General features: G+C 40.5%; 3 protein-coding genes and 1 non-coding gene across 4 annotated transcripts; 3 read left to right on the top strand and 1 right to left on the bottom strand.

Moving 5' to 3' along the window:
• The first annotated feature begins 1447 nt into the window (after nucleotides 1-1447).
• Nucleotides 1448-9928, top strand: LOC139453100 (cytochrome P450 26B1-like). The gene is made up of 5 exons (XM_071234724.1): nucleotides 1448-1515; nucleotides 6553-6772; nucleotides 7137-7634; nucleotides 7986-8390; nucleotides 9054-9928. Exons 1-5 carry the CDS (start codon nucleotides 1466-1468, stop codon nucleotides 9405-9407), a joined length of 1527 nt encoding a protein of 508 aa, XP_071090825.1. The 5' UTR covers nucleotides 1448-1465; the 3' UTR covers nucleotides 9408-9928.
• Nucleotides 9929-10839: 911 nt separating this feature from the next.
• On the top strand, nucleotides 10840-11875 carry LOC139451986 (uncharacterized). Its single transcript, XM_071233266.1, has 2 exons — nucleotides 10840-10846; nucleotides 10998-11875. Exons 1-2 carry the CDS (start codon nucleotides 10840-10842, stop codon nucleotides 11873-11875), a joined length of 885 nt encoding a protein of 294 aa, XP_071089367.1.
• Nucleotides 11876-14834: 2959 nt separating this feature from the next.
• On the top strand, nucleotides 14835-17347 carry LOC139453379 (cytochrome P450 26B1-like). The gene is made up of 4 exons (XM_071235060.1): nucleotides 14835-15155; nucleotides 15408-15905; nucleotides 16127-16531; nucleotides 16919-17347. Exons 1-4 carry the CDS (start codon nucleotides 14835-14837, stop codon nucleotides 17345-17347), a joined length of 1653 nt encoding a protein of 550 aa, XP_071091161.1.
• A 5120-nt stretch (nucleotides 17348-22467) lies between these two features.
• On the bottom strand, nucleotides 22468-22540 carry Trnar-ccg (transfer RNA arginine (anticodon CCG)). Its single transcript has one exon. It is a non-coding gene; the product is annotated as a tRNA-Arg (tRNA).
• Between the last annotated feature and the right edge of the window lie 232 nt (nucleotides 22541-22772).

The raw sequence follows: 22772 nt of genomic DNA, 5'->3' as shown, positions 1-22772 counted from the left end.
TATTGACTATGCAATGAATTTGTACCTTTATCCATATTCATACTTACCATGAGGCATGTCCATGTTTTCAATATGTATATGTAGGTGGGCAGAAATAGACATGGCACACATAATTGACTTTCCGGTAATACGTTTTATCCATGGAGGCATTCTGTATGTATTAATGTTTCCGTTCATCCTTATCTTGTTATTCAGACTTACCAAGTATATTCAATTTTCTGAAACTATTTATTACAATATATTTCACATGAGAGTCCTTGCAGTCATGTAGAGGGAGGTAGGGTAGCCTTGTGCCCTAGGTTCGATTCCCCACATGGGTGTATTGTGTTTAAGCCCATTGCTCGAATATTGCTAAAAGCGGCGTACAACCATACTCACTCACTCACTAAAGAGTTGGATATCAACATGGCAATAAGTGTTGTTATGGATAACCTGCTTCGCACGAGGAAAGGGAAAGAAGCATGTAATAAAGAAGTTGTTATCCATTATCCTAGTTTTTGGCAAGTATATAATTCACATGTCATGCAATATATTTGACGGAATATTTTTTTTATCGTCTGTCAATCACCATTAGAATCAGGAAATGAAATAGTCAGCTGATAGCATTAAGAACAAGATGACATAGTCGATTGATTTTTTATCATCTTATTTTTCCAGGCAAATATATACAAAATATATAACAACTTGGCTGTATGTATTGATAAACAATCAGACCACCACAACATAGACTAGGCATCATATAGCCGTAATCTTAGATGGACTTTGGGATTTCTTCTACCTGTGAACGTGTACCACCAACTAACCTACTTTTAACCCCCTGAATATACACTACTGGCATCATTAGTATGGCTCAATAATTCGGTTAAGGAAATAGGTCAAGTTATATGATAGATAGGCCTTTTCACGTTTCACAGCATTGAGATCCCAAAGCGGTCTATTACACACCGCGTTATTCATTCTCGGTCACATGCACCTGTTTCAAGTTTTACTCCACCTTTAAGCTACAAATTGTTATTATTTTTGTCAACCTCCATTGCACAGATTCCAATGCTGGATGGATATATATATATAGTGCCCTAAGTCACCTCGACCGAGCGTTATCGATCGTTCACTCACTTCAAGCTAACAAGTATTCGTAACGTTTAGCATAACCTATTCTCCACTGTATAACAAGCCGTCAAATGAAAGTATGTCTAATGTGTATCTTATGCTGGATGCTATCTGCGCTTCTGTTGTTTTCTTTGTACGGCCTACTCAGGTCCCACGTGAGAGGAGAGGTTGAACCAGTCTTACCTCGTGACCTAGTGAGCTAAATGTATTCAGTGACCCAGTCAGGTCATGTGGCTATTCCAATTGGTGTCGTTCCACCCTCGTTAAGTGTCAAATTTAAGAACGGGGTGGCGGTGGTGTCTTTTATCCACGAAACACTGACACATAAGGATCGGGATTTATTATACCACGAGATATGGCAGAGTCGGGGTTACTTCGGTTTACTTCGGTTTCCTACATATGCAGGTAAGAATGCTTGTCTGCATGCATCCAATAGAAACAAAATGCACTGTCATTGATATTGATGTGTAATCTAAGAAATGACACATGGGTTGGTCTTTGGTGAGGATTTATATAATATTATGATCGATGTGCACGTGAAAATATAATCTGTAAAACTGGTCGAACTTTGCGACACTCCACACCCCGTATCTAATTAAACAAACATTGCGAGGGTTGTCGGGATACGACCCAATTCGTGGCTGATGAATGAGTGCATTTCCGCGATTTTCTCCACGAAGAATGTTCCGAAATTACAGTCGTGGGTGATACTTATTGTACATGACTATTTCACTAATGACAGGTGAACTTCAGGCCACAGGAGTGCGTGCCCCTGAATTAAATGCGTGTGTCTGCGTATGTGTGTGTGTATGTGCTATCACTAGTATGTCCAGGTGATCTTCAGGCCACCCGACGTGCACGTCTGTGTGGTGTGTAGGTGTGTGTGTGCATGCGTGTGTGCGTGCGTGCTTGTGTGTGTACTAACTGTATGTCAAGGTGATCTTGAGGCCGCAGGGATACTCATCCCCGACGTGCACGTGTGTGTGCGTGTGTTGTGTATGTGCACGTGTTTGTGGTGTGTTTTGTGTGTGTGTGTGTTTTGTGTGTGTGTGTGTGTGTTTTGTGTGTGTGTGTGTGTGTTTTGTGTGTGTGTGTGTTTTGTGTGTTGTGTGCCACCACGCCAATCCACCCGTCATCCCCGCCTACAACCTCCCCACCCAAGTATGCCACCACTCATCCCCGCCTACGGCCAACCAACCCCACCAACATATTCCACCACGCCCATCATTCATCTCCATCAACCAACCAAGCCCACCCACGTATGTCACCACGCCCACCCCTTGTCATAAGACAAATGCCATGACTCTATTAAATTCTCGATGCTTGGTCTCGAACTGTGTTTACATTCTCCAAGTAGAAATTGAGTGTGTATGCGTGAGGTTTATCCCTGCCAAGGTTCAGATAACTTCAGTTTAAATTCTTTTTCTTCCGCGTTGGAGGTCTGATATACAGGTACCCCAATAATCGAAAATGGTATGAATGATGAAGTGATGCAGGTCTTAAACGTTCACCGCTTTAGTGAAACCCGCAAGCACGGGTATAGTGCTGACAACTGGTACAACATACAAAGGAGGTACATTATACCCATTATATTTTAAAACAAGTGCATTATAATGATATGATAATTTTAGCAAAACTGTGGTAATATTGTACATTCAAGGAATTTGTAGATATGATAACAGATCTTGGAAATTATTATAATTGTTGCCTTTAACTGAGTGTACCAAATTCTTTATCATGATTGAAGAATATTTTTGATTATTTTTGATTCCCTTTCTTGGTTGTATTTTTGTATGTTGAGAGAAGTTGTTCCAATGGGGTTGGTCTTTTAGTATATCTATCAGTTTAAAAAAATAGTTTGTGAATACTTAAACGACGTTTTTTAGAAATATGACCAATGAGCTTTTTTTTTACAATATGTAAGATAATTCTCAATATTTATAGATAACTTGATCAACCTTTATGTTCTTAACTTGCTGTTGGATAAATTGGAATCCCTAATGCATGATTGAACATATGTTAACATTTGGACTGAAGTTTATTTACAATGGATTCATTACATATATTTGTGTTTACTTTTTCAAAAGTTTGTTTTATTTAACCAAGCCAACAATTTGACATGAAAGATTGATATTTGCTGCCAAAGCATGTTTAAGAATGTCATTTGATATTATTTATATTATTGGTACAAATAGTGGTTATATACCAAGTTCTGCCTGGCAGGCCCAGTTATGTGTTTTCTTGCCTTGGTTTTCCTTGTGCTGACCATTTAAAGACATTGTTTCTTTTATTGTGCTTTCCAAGGATAACTGCAGTAATGACAACCTATTTGTACTTTAGACTAATCCTTTCCTTCCTCTGCATATGACATAATATGGCGGAGAACAACTGATCGACTGCATCAACCTCGACGTAAGCAGAGTATGGAAAGTCGACAATCAGGTTACTGGACAAGTATTTTACAAAAACAACCTTTTGCCTCTTTCTGTTCACTCTTTTTAAAACTTACCAGGTGTGTCATATTCGTAGAGTGCAACCGGCAAATATAAATTAATCAATTTCACCGGGCTCTACGTGCATTTCAATTTTTAGTGCTTCCAGATCATCCTGGAGAATGAGTGTGGCTATATCGCCACGACAATTCCTAGATTTCAACACTATTGAAATTAGACCGGCTAAGACGTTAATATTTAACAAAGATAATTGACGCAGTGCATAATTAACCACTGACGTTTGATAGGTTATATGCAATGGTGTCTTGTTTCTGAATCAACGGATGGTTTTGCTTCCAAACATGACTTTGGCCGCCAAGGCCCCAGTAGAGCTTTCAACAAGTTTTATGGTAGACATGTGGACACTTACAAAGTTGACGCTTCAGTGACAAAAATGATGTCCGATGCATTTCCTTATTTTGACTTGTACCACTTGCTCAGCTTTTCAGGAACACCTGGTATCATCACGTTTTGATAGTAATTTATAAACATATACTCATGATATAGTCGGAATGGTACCATCGACTCTGCTGAGATTTCTATTTGATACGGAAAGGGTTTTGTCGATTTATTTATTTGATGAGTGAGATACCATGATTAATTCTAAAATATAAAAGTAATTTGAGTATTGTGTCATTAGTACTGTGCCTCGAACTAACATATGTCATTACGCTTGCATTCCAGGCACAAGACTTCAATTATTAATTATCATGTTTCTTCTCAATCGAGCAATATCGCGGACTTAACAGTAACTAAGGCCAGGCTTGAAACAATTTTGTGTCAGATACATTATGATTTTTCATATTTATACATAAACGTTCACTCTGAGTGTACATAAGGTTAGAGATTAAAAGATATTTCGTAGGTGCCAGGGCAATGATACCATTGCTCAATTCTCATGAAATCAAATTAACTTCTAAAGAACATTATCATAAAGGTTTTAGATTGATATTCATTAAGTCAACACTTCGAGCTTAGTGGTTAAAGCGTTCGCTCGTCACGCCGAAGCCCCTGGTTCGACCCGACATGGGTACAATGAGTGAAGCCCATTTCTGGTGTCCCCCGCCGTGATATTGCTGGAATATTGCTAAAAGTGGCCTAAGACTCACGCACTCACTCGAACATGCAGATCAGTATCTGGTGTGTCCACCATGTTGAGCGATACATGCACGACTGCGATACATGCATACTGATGATTAACTTGCGTATAGTCACCCTTGTATTGCCCGCGATACCGTCCGAAGTGCTAACTCAAGCTGAGCCACGTTGGCGGCTGCTGGGTCTCTGTCGTAAACTGACCTCCCGAGAACATCCCAAAGATGCTCTCTTGGGGACATGTCAGTGGGCTTAGTGGGTCAGTCTAGTGTCCGTATGCCTTCTCGTCGGAGATAATCGTTGACGACCTGGGCACAATGTAGTCTGGCATTGGCATCTTGCAGTCCATTACGTCTGCCGATATTTCTTGCGAATAGACGAACATATTGCTGACCAGTCAAATGTTCATTCACAATAACCAGATCAGTTCGCCTGTCATGTGTGATACCCACACCATGACACTATTCAGAACATGGTCACCAATGTTGCCCTGGCATACCGCTCGCCTCTACGTCGCCAACAATGTTTTCTGCCATCTGTGAATCAGAGACAAAACACTGTAAACATGGTGTATCGCCATTGGCGCACAGCCCGTCCCTGGTGTCGCCAAGCCCACCAATATCTTTGCCGAGTATGGGTAAAACCCTTGATAGTACGCCTTGCTCTCAGGCGGGTTGCATGAAGCTGGCTTTTAACAGTAGTTGTTGAATTTCGCCTTCTTGTCATCATCTTCCCTTGGCAAGGAAGTTAACTGGCTTTTAAAGTCCAGCCTGGAATTTTCAGGCTCAATCGTAGCGCCACCCTATGGACCAAACAGATTCCATCTCTCGTATCGCTTGCAGATACAAGATGGAGGCGCCGAGTAAAGACGATCTGATCGATAATCAAGATCTATATTGTCATAAAACGCCCACTTGACGGTACACATGCTTTGCAAATCCTGCAGTCGACCGCAATCTGCTCGTTGAAATCCATGTTGTTTACGAACCGGATGTCTAGATCGTTACGCGATTTTGATCGTTAGTCCAGCCAAAATGTAATTCCGGAATTCCAGCCTAGTTAGGCAAGGGTGGAAACTGGACTGTTATATGGACTGTTATTGTACGCCAATCTCTTTTGATAATGGGAGCAGATTTGAATCTATTGCGTTATTGCACGGTTTCCACAGGTTTCACGGTACTTGTCCAACAGTCGATAAATTACACTTCTTGATTTGCCAAACTATCGGGCAACTGGGGATGTTGACGTCTCCCCCCTCCACTAACGAACCAACAATAGCCATTTTGTCTGTTCATTGAGAAACCGTCTCTGAGGCTTTGTCTCTGCTTACCTCATTTGCATTAGTAATTGTGAATTCCCCTATGGGCGCAGACACATAGGCTTCTGTATGCATGTGCATCACATGCTCCTCAATTATGGCATGATATTTCATTGTGATCAGATGTTGCGTTCAGATGCAACATCATATATACTTTAATACAAAACACAGACAGTGGGCGGATATGGGAAACAAAGCTACGTTCAGCGTGTCCTTGATATGCTAAGGGATGCAAGAGTGCACAGCAATTTTAGCATCTAAAGGTGTGAGTGAGTATAGTCTTACGCAGCTTTTTAGCAATATTCCAGCAATACCACACCAGAAATGGGCTTCACAAATGAACCGATGTCAGGAAACGAATCCGGGTCCTCGGCCTGACGATCGAACCCTCCCCGGCCGCCCCAGAGCCTACAAGACAAGCCATGTCATACCTACACTTTACGTACTTGTACACTAGATTCATCTTGTAATACTGTTTTGACATTTATTTCACTATCTGGTTTTAGTGGTTGAAGTATTGTAGTATTCCTTCCTCAGTGAGCTGCAGCAGAGGGCCCAGGACTTCTTCGACGATCACGACGGTATTTTTGATGACGTCTTCCGGTTCGGGCTGTTTACCTTCCTCGCCGTCCCTGTTACAACCTGGCTGTGGCGTCAGTGCTACCAGCATGCCAAGGACCCCCGCAGCAAACTGCCCCTCCCCCCAGGGTCTATGGGCTTTCCTTTGGTGGGAGAAACATTGTCCCTCATAGCTAAAGTAAGTCATCCTTAGTAAGGATAAAAAATTATGTAGTTCCATGTTAATGCGTTAAAAGATTTACTCAAGGTCAAATAGGATTTTATGACGCACGATAGTTCATTCAATGTCGTAGGTATGTAGCAGTCAAAATGTTGATGCGACATAATTCTGAGTTGATTTAATCTTTAATTTCAAGTACTACACAAGCAGGTCATGTTGACATGTACGATATCTTACTCAAGGTCGCACATATGCTAGGTAACGTATTAACTCATTCACTCTTACTCCATAAAAATATCCCATCCCATCACGCTGCTCCGATTATCGTGTCCTTACTAAGGAGGTTTAGCTGTACTAACAAAGACAACTGACTCCCCTTCAGGGTTCTGACTTCTTCCTGTCTCGGAGGAAACAGTACGGCCACGTATACAAGACTCACCTGCTGGGACAGGCTACCATTAGAATCATCGGGGCTGATAATGTGCGCCATATTTTGATGGGGGAACACATCACTGTTGAAAGCAGCTGGCCCAAATCACTCAAGCGTCTACTGGGGCCTGGTGGACTACTGAACGCAACTCCTGACAGTCACAGGATCAGGAAGAAGCTACTCCTCCAGGCTTTAGCTCCTGCAGCAATACAAGGGCATGTTCCAAGAATTCAAAAACTTGTCAGAAGCCATATTTTAGACTGGTGCAACAAGGGGGAACAACTCGGAACTGATATTTGCAAAAGTTTGGCGATGTCAGTTGCTGCCAACGTCCTTATTGGATTTGATGTCGATGATCAGAACCTCCAGTCAATAATCAGTTCTTTCAAGACTTTCAGTGGCAACTTGTTCTCAATGCCATGGGAACTACCCGGATCAGGACTGTCCAAGGTGTGTATTTATTTCTTACTGAGCAAACCAGGTGTATGACAGATATTTTTACATAAAATCAATTTAACAAATGCATGCCATCGCTTCATTGATGGTCTTTCATGATATTATGTGAATGCATGAGGTAATGTTTATATGTTGCAATCCAGATTAATATTCGAGATTTATCATGGCGGCGTGAAAGTAATTGAGTTTTACCACGACAAATCTGGTCCAATGTGATCTGTTCCATATCTAATACACGCACATAGCTGCTTTTTTCAATGAAGTGGATTGTTACCTGTTTCTATTGATGTATGCAACATTCAAACCCTTTTGTTTTTTTAAAGAAAGCTGTTTCTTTCGATGTAGGGTCTAAAAGCACGAGAACAGCTCATAAAGGAAATTAAGAAAAGACTGCAGTGTGAGACACAACAATGGTCCCTAGTTGATGAACTGAAGAATCTTGATGAAACGGCTGCCACACTCACAGCAGACGAAATGGCAGATGCCATCTTGGAATTATGGTTTGCAGGAAACGACACCAGTTCCAGCACGTCAAATTCAACACTACTGGCTTTAGGTAAAGATGACGGTGTCCGAAAACGAATCGAAGAAGAACTGGCCGAGAACGGACTATTGAATTCTGAAGACGAGCTGACGTTTGACAGTTTAAAGAAGCTGACCTACGTAGATCACGTGGTGAAGGAGGTACTCAGAGTGTATCCGCCTATTGGTGGTGCCTTCAGGACAGTCAAGAAAACGATGGAGATTGAGGTAAATTGAAAATATTAAGACACCATCACTTGTTCTTTGTCACGTAAAAGTCGATGGAAACTACTCATGATCGATTTCGATAAGTTAAACGTAGGAAAGACTAACGAAGGTTTTGGACGATTACAACAACAGACAAGGAAGGTGTGGTTCCTTCAAGACCAAGGTTCATCCTGGTCAAATCTGGTTTTCATAGCCACAATTGCACCCTGGCATGGCTAAGATCAACATTTTAGTAGTTATTCTGGTCAACCCTTAACCCTAGCTGCGATGTCTGATCAGAAGTGTCTACATTTTGTTTGCAGAAGCATCTAAAACGGAGACCACAATCCTAATAGAATTGGCACATCTACAGCCTTAAACAACATAAAAAGAGGGACTATGTAATAATTTGTATGTTTAAAACGGTAAGATTGATGCATGGCAAGTACTGCCAATTGAGCCCCATCTTTAAATCGTGTTTTCACAAAGAATATGCCCCTCAGCACAGTTGCATCCCTTACACTTTGGCCAATAATTCTGGTTCTCCCTGTTTGGTTCCTCTAGGCTTTCCAGCATCCTACCTGTAAGCTGGTTGGCTTTCGTTCCACATATAGCTGACACGCGTAGTATAAGAGAAATAATTTTCAAACTCACGCCTACATTTTTGTTGATTTCCATCCTCAGGGCTTCCAGATTCCAGAGGGATGGTCTGTGATCTACAGTATCCGGGACACGCATCAAACCACCAAACTCTTTGAAGACAGGGATGATTTCCAACCGGATCGCTGGAATGACATGGACAAGGAGACCCGTGAGCAACGGTTCCACTACATTCCTTTTGGAGCAGGTGCCCGAGCATGTCCTGGTGAAAAGTTTGCCAGAATGTTTGTGAAAATCTTCATTGTGGAACTGATAAAGACATGCACATGGGAACTAAAGAACAAAAACCCTAAGATTTCCTACTTTCCACTAACAAAGCCTTCAGATAATCTACCTGTGACCTTTCACCTTCGTCAGGACTTTGACAAGGCCGTGTAGGAAAAAAGGGTAGATGGACAAACTGTGGTGATTTTATTGCTGTAATGACGATTACAATCGAAACTGTACAAGGGACTTTTCAACTTAGGGGACCTCCAGGTGGTAGAGACAAGTCAACCTGAGTTCCAGGTGATGTTTTAAGATACGTTTAAGCCATCGGTTGGCTAACTTTAACACAGTCTACAAAAGAAAAGATGGGCAACGAAGATGAGTAGTCCAATTGAGGTCACGGAATGGTGACAAGTCTATTTTCCCAATTTAAAAAAATTCATATATTACCACATATTACAGCACATGCTCATGAGACACTTCATCCATTTCATCAAACCACATTTGTTTGACCCTTTGATGATCTTCAGACGTTCATTCGTGTATTGACAGTCTATTTAGTTATGACTTATGTTTAATTTAAGTGCTATCTGTTTGTGCCATGCCATACTTGCCCACTTGTTGATATTGATTGATAAGAGCTCTCTTTTATGATTATGATGCCGCATTGTAAGTGCTATTTACCTGTGCCATATGACTTTAGTCCCACATACCACTATGCATTAACATTCAGTGCACTGAGTCCCATCAACCATCCTAATTCAGACACATTAACTCAATCCCAAGTCAAATGCGATGTAGAAATTAAAAAGTACATCTCATCGATTTGTCCTGTGTCATTGAGACAGGGAGTGAGGGCAAATTCGATTGCGGAAGTAGAGGTATACCACTTCACATCACATATGTGTATGTAGCAGTTTAGTGGGTGTCTTTTAGGAGTTAACAAACACATACTACGGGGTTGAGGTCTTTATTGCAGATGCCAAAGATCAAGGATCTAAGAGTGAGTGAGTGAGTGAGTGAGTGAGTATGGTTTTACGCCGCTTTTAGCAATATTCCAGCAATATCACGGCGGGGGACACCAGAAATGGGCTTCACACATTGTACCCATGTCGGGAATCGAAGCCGGGTCTTCGGCGTCAAGGATCTAAGATATCAAGCACCCTGAAACACATAATTACATACAAATTATAGGTAAAACATTATCATCATTTCTCGATACATAGCATAGGCTTATTACAAGTAATTAATACATGTATCAGACATCCATTAGACCACTGGATAGACTGTACGCTAATCAATTACAATAGAACATATGCAGAAATATACATGCAACACAATACCGACACCCAAGGGACAACTCCTTGACTTTCATTTGACTATAATATATACACAATATAAATACATATCGCTTACACATTCTGTGTACTTATACAATTCTTTAAAACAGAAATTAATGATATTATGATATTACATTAAATGTGGTCAGCACTTTTATATACTTAGCATACTGTTTTCTTTTGACCATGTTGATTTTACAGGAAATGTTTTCAATCCTATCACTAACACACTATATATAAATGTAAAACTACATCTATTCAGGATGGCATGTGAGAGCCTGATTGAAATAAAGTTTTGAAATTGTAATTATTTAGTTGTCGGTTTAATATTAGTGATTTAATTAATGTGTGGTGCTTTCTTACAGTCCTAATTTCAGATCTTGTACGTCTACAACTTGATCTTAAAGTTGTGTGATTGTAGGGCCAGAGCAGTCTCCCCTTCATGATAGGGATTTAGTTGTTCCCATTGGCAAGGCCTACATCCTGCAGCCAGCCCCACCCATGTATGGAACCACACCCACTTCTCATCCCCGCATACAGGCAGCCCCACCCATGTATGCCACCACACCCACTTCTTATCCCAGCATACAGCCAGCCCCACCCATGTATGCCACCACACCCACTTCTCATCCCCGCATACAGCCAGCCCCACCCATGTATGCCACCACACCCACTTCTCATCCCCGCATACAGCCAGCCCCACCTATGTATGCCACCACACCCACTTCTCATCCCCGCATACAGCCAGCCCCACCCATGTATGCCACCACACCCACTTCTCATCCCCGCATACAGCCAGCCCCACCCATGTATGCCACCACACCCACTTCTCATCCCCGCATACAGCCAGCCCCACCCATGTATGCCACCACACCCACTTCTCATCCCCGCATACAGCCTACACCGCGTCACCGCGCTTATAGCCACAGCCAGCCCCACTCCCAAGCACACCACACGCCAAAACGTCACCCCGCCTATAGCCACAGCCAGCCAGCCAGTCCCACAACCAAGTATAGCACCCGCCAACCCGTCACCCCGCGTATAGTCACAGTCAGCCCCACTTTGAAGTACACCACACGCCAATACGTCAACTCGCTTATAGCCACAGACAGTCCCACACCCAAGTATACCACACTCCAAAGAATCACCCCGCCCATAGCCACAGCCAGCCCTACAACAAGTATCCCTCATGCCCCTATACCCGTCACCCTGCCTACGTCCACACCGCACCCTGTTCCTTTCAATACAAGACTGTTGTACCAGTATCCATATCTAGTTCACAATGTATATGCATTTTAATATGAATAATCCAGTGCGATGTTGTTGAGGTAAACAACGTTCAGTTGGCCACAAACACATATTTTGTAAAATGTAGTGTCTTTATCACTGGTGGGTGAATGTAACCGAAAGTAGAACGTGACGAACTAGATAACCCCAGACTGACACATACAGACAGTCAGGTACTTGGTGTCCCCTAATCACATACCTACGAGCTCGTATCTGTATTTAAAGGTGGACTTCGTTTTGCAAATTTGCAGTACAAGCAGCTTTGATTCAAGATATTCAAACACCAATTGGTGATCTGCTAAAAACATATTTATAGTGTTTATCAGTCTGACAGATAATTACAATCTAGAGACAATATCCCAGTCCACACAGCACAAAATAAAAAGTCTAATCCCAGATATGGGCTCCTGGAATTCGAGCCTAACCCTCTTATTTTCTCTTATAGATTTCCCTTGAAATATTCTGGGTTTTCAATCCCATTTAGCTACTCAACATGCTTTCTGTTGAAAACTCACATCACTTGCTTGCCCTCAGAATCCAAATGATGACAAACGATTAAAAGTTGTGGACAAAAATCAGGACCAGGTGCCCAGTTTGTTATTGTGGCCTACATTTCAACTGTTCACGAAGAATGATGCTGAACTTTTGTTGAACCACTGAGTTCAGTTACGGACAATGACGTATTAGTTTTCGATGTTTTCATTGGCTCCAAGCAGTTATATATATTCTACATCTACAGCTAGTGATTATCACACCACCTTTCTTTCACGATGGCAACTGTACAGTACCTCGTGCACAACAAGGCTCTTAGCCAGTTACTGATTTCCGATAAAAGTTGGAATGTCATTGGTGCACTCCAAAGAGTCAAAAACACGAGGTAAGTGTCTCTAGGTGTCTAAAAACATATACTTACTATATTAGGACTAATTAGTGTGTCATATGCTGTCTATCATGTATCATGTACCAATTGTTCATTGCATGGCATGCGCTTTAACGAACGATTTGACATTAAGTGGTACTTGGATCAACAGTGCTATGTGTTGTTAGCGTGTTTGGGTTACAGCTAAAATAGCTTACAGAGATCAGTAGTGAGTGAGTGAGTACGGTTTTACGCCGCTTTTAGCAATATTCCAGCAATATCACGGCGAGGGACATCAGAAATGGGCTTCACTTATTGTACCCATGTCGGGAATCGGACCCGGGTCTTCGGCGTGACGAGCGAACGCTATAACAACTAGGCTACCTGACCGCCCCTACAGAGGCCAGTAAGTAGATAGAGACAACTAACAGACATGTGATTGGTAGCCATTACTGCATTCAACTACAACAGAGTTACATGAAAAACTGGAATTCACAACCTTTGATTTCAGAGAGATGAAGTCCTATCTTTATCCAGTTCAATGTTATTAGTTCGAGGTCTTGAATTGCTTTCAAACAGATGTTTGAATTTGTTTGAAACAACCAGAAACTTCACTGTGTGTTCTTCACCAGACTTAGGGTTTCTGACTAACAGGTCAACTTCACCTTTTGGCTCTATCATAGTATCATTGAATATGCGCAGGGTTGTATTTGTACATCAAACTTGGCTTTTACGTACAAACTTCTTGTTGATGACATTCACGTCTGCTTCAATGTCACGTTGAGATTGAACGTCACAGACATTCACATTTATGTGCGCAGTTAACATGTTCCTGTTAGACTTGATAGAGTTGAGCATATTCAACCTTGCTTCATTATAGGAGTCATCAGTGTTGTCGCTAACTTCTGCACTGACAGTTCTCACATTCTTGTTTTTGCAACACTTTGCATAATGGTTGGGGCTGGGCACTTTTCTTTCTTCATAGGATGAATGTTTGTACAGAATTTGCAATTTTTTCCCATTTACCTTCCTTTCATATGATTTAGTTTTAGGTGGCTCAGGTTTTTATTTGATTTTGTTCAGTTTACTGTCTTTATTTGGTTGTTTCAAGACACTTACTTGCTTATTTGCCTGTTCATACAGCTGTCAAATTTTAATAGCTTTCATCCAATCAACTTTGTCATGTGGTAAGAGAAGTTGTTTAACTTTTACAGACACGCTGAACACTATCCTGTTACGGATCATTTGTTCGTCTTGATTACCCTCGTCGCTATATGTCTGAAATAATGCCGATGTGACGTTAAATTTTAACTCACACACTCTGGATCACCAGAGTTACACTGTGCCGCCATAGATCAAAGTTAAGTGATGAATTGATCAAAAGGTGCAAAATATGGAGTTTTCAGTAACTTGTAGGACTCTACCACTTCGTCTTGACGAGGGTAACAACAGTCCTTGCAAACACATCCTGGGGATCATTCTTATCTCTTTCACCCAATTCAACATGTTCATAAGCTTTCATGAGAGCCTTGCCTCCAAGATTGAACTTCAGGTGTAGTTTTAACACAGCCAGATGTTATCATATAGAAGTCAGAATGATGTTTCCAGATCCTAAAATTCTCAGGGAGATTACCAGTAGGCAGGTTCAGTTCAGGAGGGAGTCTGAGATTGGTATTGATAACCCGTGGTACAGGAGGAGCTTGTGCCATATTTAGAGAATTTACGGTAGGAGGTTGTGCAACAGGAATGTCTTCAGCATCTGACATATCAGTTATGCACAGAGAGCATGTCAGCTCAGTCAGCAGACATAGTTTACAGGCTACAGTTCACTCCAAATAGAGAAGCACATGTCCTCTAAACGCGATCCAGTTCGAGTTCATCAGTTGCATATACTAGAACAACTAGCACAGTTCTCACATATACAGAGAGAGAAAAGCTTCTTACCGCGGCCACCATAATGATAGCTTAAAAATTTACGGTTAAAATAGCTTATTGAGGTCACTAAGTAGATAGAGACAACTAACAGAGACGTGGTTGGTAGCCTTTACTGTATTCAACTGCAACAACAGAGATACATGGAAAACTTGAACTCACAAGAGCACATGTGAAAGTATGAGACAGAAACACATTCTGGTAATACAGTTAAACCAATCTTATCAACAGTATGGGCGTCAAAAGCAAGACGTAATCTATAGACGTACTATCCTCAGTGAGCTGCAGAAAAGGGACCAGGACTTCCCCTTGGACGATCACGACGCTATCCTCGGTGACGTCTTGCGGTTCTTGCTGTGGTCCTTTCTCGTGGTCATCGTGGCAACTTGGCTGTGGCGTCAGTATTACAAGCATGCTGGGGATCCCCGCAGCAAACTGCCTCTCCCCCCAGGGTCTATGGGCTTTCCTTTGGTGGGCGAAACACTGTCCTTGATAACTAAAGTAAGTCATGCTAAGAAAGCATTAAATATTTTCATGTGTGGATTGGTTAAAGATTTAATCAAGGTCAAATAGATTTTTGTGTCTTGTACAGCTGTCAATTTCACAAGTTTCCTCGCATTGCCGTTTCAAGTAGTAAAATGATCTCAATTACCAATCTTCAGGATACACAGATCAAATTATTTGTAAAGAAACACAGTAATCACCCAGATTACGTGGTGTCCGAACTAACAAGGACAATTGTCTCCCCTTTAGGGTTCTGACTACTACCTGTCTCGGAGGGAACAGTACGGCCACATATACAAAACTCACCTACTGGGACAACCTACCATCAGAATCATCGGGGCGGACAATGTACGCCATATGTTGATGGGGGAACACACTACCGTTGAGAGCAGCTATCCAAAATCACTCAAGCGCCTACTGGGGCCTGGCGGACTTCTGAGTGCAACTCCTGAAAGTCATAGGATCAGGAAGAAGCTACTCCTCAAGGCTTTAGCTCCTGCAGCTTTACATGGGCATGTTCCAAGAATTCAAAAACTTGTCAGAAGGCATATTTTGGACTGGTGCAACAAGGGGGAACAACTTGGGACAGATATTTGCAAAAGGTTGGCGATGTCAGTTGCTGCCAACATCCTCATTGGATTTGATGTCGATGATCAGAAACTACAGTCAATAATCAACTCTTTCAAGACTTTCACCGGCAACCTGTTCTCATTGCCATGGGAACTACCCGGCTCAGGACTGTCCAAGGTTGTATCTATTTATAAGTAAAACAGGCGTAAGACTATATTTTTACAAAAAATCAATTTATTATATGCATAGGTTACCACAATAAGGCAGTGAAGCTCTGTGTAGACGTTTTCCTGACCTTCGGGTAAGTTCCATATTTAACACAAGCATTAACAATTTTGTTACATACAAACTCAATTCTTTTCAATGACGTTGACTGTTATCTGTTTCTATCATTTTAGGGTCTAAAAGCACGTAAACAGCTCATAAAAGAAATTAAGAAAAGACTTCAGACAGAGACGCCACACTGGTCCCTGGTTGATGAACTGAAGACTCTCGATGAAACGACCGCTTCACTCACAGCAGACGAAATGGCAGATGCCATCTTGGAATTATGGTTTGCAGGAAACGACACCAGTTCCAGCACGTCAAATTCAACACTACTGGCTTTAGGTAAAGATGATGGTGTCCGAAAACGAATCGAAGAAGAACTGGCCAAGAACGGACTGTTGAATTCTGAAGACGAGCTGACGTTTGACAGTTTAAAGAAGCTGACCTACGTAGATCACGTGGTGAAGGAGGTGCTCAGAGTGTATCCGCCTGTTGGTGGTGGCTTCAGGAGGGTCAAGAAAACGATGGAGATTGAGGTAAATTGAAAAGATTAAGACACCGTCACTTTCACTTGTTTTTGATAAAATCCAGTTCTGCTAATTATATACATCTAATCTTAAGGAGCTGTGGACAAATTGAAGTTTATTGAGTGCATAGGCCTGGTCGAGAATTTAGGCCGTTTAATTATTGATTCATAACTGTTCTGAGGTGTATGACAGTTTAATGCTGGAATACCTGACGAATGTCTTTGACGATAAAGACTTTGTTGAAACAGACAAGGAATGTATAGTCTTACAAGTCATTAACATCAAGACGATAACTGAGATCTCTTGAACTTCAGCTAAGAATTCTGGTCCGAAATAGCCAGTTCATGCTGGCTGCAAAGGCAAACTCACTCATGCACTCTTGATTTCCATCCACAGGGCTTCCAGATTCCAGAGGGATGGTCTGTGATCTACAGTATTCGGGACACGCATCAAACCTCCAAACTCTTTGAAGACAGAGAGGAATTCCAACCTGAACGCTGGAATGAAATGGACAAAAAGACACGTTTGAGTGGTAAACGGTTTCACTACATTCCTTTTGGAGCAGGTGCCCGAGCATGTCCTGGTGAAAATTTTGCCAGAATGTTTGTGAAAATCTTCATTGTGGAACTGATAAAGACATGCAAATGGGAACTAAAGAACAAAAACCCTAAGATTTCCTACTTTCCAGTGACAAAGCCTTCCGATGATCTCCCTGTGACCTTTCACCTTCGTGAGGACAAAACAAAAAGTGTAGACTTCCTTGAATCACGTGATATATTCCCACATAATACATATCGGAGACTGATCCCAAGATTTCAGCTCTGAACTAGATTGGTCTGTCCACTTGTTAATCTTGGTTAGTGCCATCAATCACTGACACAATATATTTATGACTGTGATTCTGCATTTACCCATCGATTTGTGCTATAACATCCAGTGCTTGCAGTTATGGTACTAAAATCTTTATCTGGTAATTCCGATCATTGAATGGTGCACTATACTAATTATTCAGTGAGCAAGCAAGAATCGTTAAGGTTATTTCAGTTAGATCATAGCTTCTCAGATTTCTAAGGAATAACAGTTATGCAAAGGCATTTGTCATTTTGACCTGTAGTGAGTTAGGGAGTGAGTTTGGTTTTATCCCCAGGTAGCAATATTCGAGCCGTATCAAAGCAGGAACCATGTTGGGAATCAAAACCAGTCCTTTGGGGTAACAAGTGAACGCTCTAACCACTAAGCTAACCCATATTGGTAAAGGTGACTAAACTCCTTTATGCATAATCTTTACATTTACCTGTATGCTTCTCTCTTGCAGGTATTAAAAAGAGAAAAGTCTTTTATCAGAGATCTTATCACACAGGTTAATGCCTCTAGGCTTATCTGCTAAGTTCCAGTTTTCAAAGAAATCAGATATTGAAGAGGTTATTTCATTATCATTTAAGTTTCTAGTTGTACAAATTCTGATCTGGTAATACCCTTAAGAGTTGAAAATAAAATCCTTACCCCCTGGTCAGCTTTCGTTTCGCTTCAATGAGCACTTCCAACGTACCACCATCTTGAGATTACAAATAGAAATGAAAACACAGCTACCCAATCTACAAAGTTCCATTTTTCAAAGAAATCAGATATTGATGTGTTTGGCCAAGAGTGATGCTTCCATTAATATTTTTTCGCTCTAGTTTCAATTTTTTCAAATTCTTATCTGTGGATACCCTTACACATGGAATAAAAATGCCAACCCCTTGGTCAACTTTCGTTTCTCGTTGATTAAGGAGAGAGCACTTCCAACGTACCACTCTCTTGAGATCATTGAGAAATGTTACAATACAACCAATATATCGGGAGCTTGCAAGAGAACATGTCTTCAAATGGGGAATGATGTGCTTTCCAACTTTAAAGTGAGTGATAAGTGACCAACATGCTATCTTTCAAAATTCTGCCTATTATTCATGATATGTAATCTAAGACAGCAACAGTCGCTAAAATTGCAAATATTAACATCTTTATTAAAGGAGCTCTTTTCCCTATAAAACAGTTGCAGTCAAAATTAAAACATCTTGCTGACACCGTTAACTTTAAAATGTTTGATTCTCAAATACACCTATTCTGTTGTATTCATTCGAGGTATGGGGTTAGCATGAAGGGGAGGCATTGGAACAGTTTAATGTAAAATATTGTAAATATGTTCAAGGTGTTGACAAATCTTCTTCAACTGCAGTGTGGTCGTTGTAATATATATTGTTATTCACTCACAAGATGCATTAAATATTGGTGTAAACCTTTAAGTATGCCGGATACTAGCTATCCAGATGACATGTTATGAAATGTTGAGAAGATTGGACGAGCAAGGCAGAATTACATGGGTCTCAAATGCCAAAAAGTACTTTATTCATCTGGTTTTAATTATGTGTGAAATGTGTCAGTATTTTAGAATTTCAACAAAGCGTTCAAGGCTATTTAGTTCAATCTCTTTTTTCAAAGCTAAATGAGCATTCAAATTTAGATTTTTACTCCACTATGAAGTCATATTTACTTCATATACACCAAAGAGATCAAAGAAGATATTTAACATCATTAAAATTAATGAATTACAAATTATGAAAAATATAGGGAGAAGGAAAGGTGAACCTAGGAACCATAGGTTTTGTCCTTTTAGTAAAAATATTAAAGCAGATGAGTTACATTCTTTGTTCGTATGCCCAACTTTTGATATTTAAAGACACACATATTTTCCCAACACCAACTTTAAAAAATTAATATTTTCTCAAAACTTTCCTACAAACTAACATTGACACCTTGTCATTATGTGTCATATACATTGAATATACCATATCTTTACGTTCTTCATTATTATAATTCTAATTTGTACTTTAATTGCACTGTGCACCTCTTGATACTGTACCCCCACTTTGTATATAATACACGTATCTATATTGTACTTGGGCCTGTGGCATTGATTTGAACAGTATTCATCTCACAGCGTTCTTTACGTGGTGACAGTGATCACTATAACTGGGTCAATATGCCAGTCATCACATGTCTAGTGGTACCAGCATGATCAAGTTGGCCTGATGTTACTCTCAAGACTGAGGTAAACAGTTTTATCACTTTGCTCCTGGTCTGATTCAGGTGAAAGTTAAATAACACCAGTAAACACACCAACTGGTCTGTTAACTGGAAAAGAGATTTTATACATTTTCGATTTTTGTTAAAACACTTTACTGGTCATATTTCAACAATATCAAGACGTTATTCAAGTGATATTTGTAGATACACTGTTAATATGTATAATAGAAGATGTATACCATGTATATGCCATATACAGTAAACTACGTATATAACGAACACGCATATAACGAACTGACGGACATAACGAACTTATTTTTTTGTCCCGACTATTTGCTGTACTTGCTTATAACAAACTACGGATATAACGAACTAAAATTAGTGGCCCCTTTGAGTTCGTTATAATCGTAATTTACTGTATATACAATTTCATATACTTGTACTGTCTTGTATTGATCTTGTTAATTATGCATGGAGTTTTCACAGGTTTCACATGTTACACCAGTAATATGCCTGACAGAATGTGTATATAAATGAAAAAGTTACTTTTACTGATAATGTCATGAGATAGCCTGATCTAAATAAAAGTTTGAGATTATTGTCATTTTGTTGTGTGTGTCTGCTTCCCAAATTGCTTTCATTCTGGTATGTTGTACTGATGCACTATTGTGGCGAGGGTACGGAATCGGATTGGAAATGAGTATTTTACAATAAGTTATTTGTTTATCCGTTTTCCTACAATAGGTTTGTAGTCATTTTCCAAAATATCATCTGACCTCGTGTTTCTTATGTTTTGCGTGCTTAACTGATGCCACTATAAAAACAAACATATTTGAAAGTATGTGGTATTCTTTAAAATTTGAGCGAGTGAGTGAGATGAGTTGTGTTTGACGCCACTTTAAACAGTATCCCAGTCATTTCGGGGCGTGTGATCTTGATGTGGAAGAAAAGCCGGAAGTGATGTAGGTCTCAGACGTTTACCACATTAGTAAAACCCACGGCATGGGTATGGTGGTGACAAAGCGAGAAACATAATCTGGGCGAACAGGGATTCGAACCCACAATAATAGGATTCTGGCATGCCCAAGGGACACAACCCTTCACAGCAAATTGCGGAGCCTTGGGCTACTGGGCCACCAGCGCTATCCCTACAATTTGAACATGTGATTACGACCGGTCACACACATTCTAAGGTTAGACTAACTATGTTTTATGTTCCGGTGAGTTACTATCGGCTGCAGTGTGATGAACTCTTTGTGGGTGTTATCACACCAATGGATTTAGCAACAGCTTGACATGCAATCGATTTGAACGCTGCTTGAAAATCTTAAACATGAATTGACTGTTTACAGTGGTGACCTTTTTACTCCATATTGAAAATTCTGAAACATAGTTTATGTCATTTTATATCGATATTTGTGATTGTTTTCTAACCTGTCTACACATCGAACAGTGGTGGTATAAATCTTTTATATTCACCCGCTGGCGCCAAGCCTCCCTAAAAGCCATGGAAAGACCATTTTCCAGGCATTTTATATGCCGCTTCTGTTGATTTGGTACCCCATATAGTCAACACCGATTCGATTGTCAAAGTGTAATAATGAACCAAATTCTTACATAACCAGCCATTGTATAACCATATCCAATAACTAGTAATTGTCTGATGAAACAGAAATCACGAGACAAGTTAGATTCATTTGAAAAATGCCAGATCCACAATGTATGTTTAAAGTTGTAATATATATCCACATCCCGTCCTTGACGATCCCTTTTGAATTCAAAATGGATTCCTCCTGACTTATGCAAAGTACGTTGCTAATGGCTTTCAAAGTGTTGAGTCTGGTTTCAGAAACTGTTCACGTTCTTGGTGAGAATGCAGGAAGATTTGCTGTTATTCGAGTTTGCCGATAAAATGAGTTATCTCCCTTTGACTATCAAAACGTGATGTTAAGTTTGACTGAAGTTTGAGTAGGTCGATCGCGGGGATTCGGGTTATGTAAAACATTCATATTGCCGATTCGATAAAGTGCATGACTGGCGTCTACAAAGCTTCGTTGTTTGTTTGAGTTTGATTGATTTGTTTGATTCCCCACAAGGACAAAATTGTACTGAAATTACGTTTTACAGGAAGAACATCTTCGCAAAACATTTAAGACTTTATTTTTGAGGCACAAGTGCTTTGAAACCCCGAGTGAGGGAGAGGGTGAATGAGTCATTTTGGGAAGTATTTCAATTATAGCACATTGGGTCATCATATTTTTAAAGATATCTCCAGTAAGGCGTTGACCGCGTTGATTAATCGACGGATTTAGTGCTAACAAAAAAAAGGATCCCAATCGGATTCCATTCTGGATTCTAACCCACCACAAGCAGATCCTAACACGGGTAAGGGAAGGAACTCCGGCTATTAACCGCGCTAGGCCTCATGTGTCAAACACCGAAGTAATGCATGTTTCAATCAGTGAGAGGATCCTGTATCTTGATAGGCCATGACACTTATCAGCTGTTTTCTCTTACTAAAACCCAAATCACACACTCACTCACTCCAATCGGAGCAGCACGGAACCTTTAAACCTATGTCATGTTTAGACCCAGTGATATACCGAGATGGTTTTTCAGCTTGATAAAAGAATGTTTGTTCTTCACTAGCCAAGTTAAGGAAAAAAGCAGAAACAACGGTAAGAACATTTGATTAATTCATTGCCCTCACATTTGGCATTTGAGTTGAACCTGATAAATCGATACCGTACTTCAAGTGTTTCCACACTGAGACAGCTCCAAGCTCGCGATGTTGTTAGTTTTAAGATTTTATGAATTTCTACCTCAATTGGATACATTCCATAACTACCAAAACTAGCTCTTCCATTAAAATGTTGCACCGACCTTGATGGGACTCGAACCCATAATCTTCGGCTCCGGAGGCCGACGCCTTATCCATTAGGCCACAAGGCCACCGATGAAAAGTTTCTATTTTAAATATTAAAAAGACTTTACGAAAAATCACCATTAAACTCAAAAAGGGTTATATTCCACTCGATTGAGTTAACGCCGCTCCACCAATGTTTCGGATATATAGCCACCACGCATTATGTTTCATAATATATAGTGACAACGCATTGAAGAACGACCTTTCAGTCATGCAATATTGAGATGTTTAGCGACCACGCAACGCGGCACAAGCCTT

The sequence above is a fragment of the Haliotis cracherodii genome, unplaced genomic scaffold (assembly GCF_022045235.1).
Source record: "Haliotis cracherodii isolate W230 unplaced genomic scaffold, xgHalCrac1.p SCAF_9, whole genome shotgun sequence".
In the NCBI taxonomy this organism is placed as follows: domain Eukaryota; kingdom Metazoa; phylum Mollusca; class Gastropoda; order Lepetellida; family Haliotidae; genus Haliotis; species Haliotis cracherodii.
The sequence above is the reverse complement of the archived record's forward strand: the minus strand, read 5'-3'. Positions and strand labels throughout refer to the sequence as shown.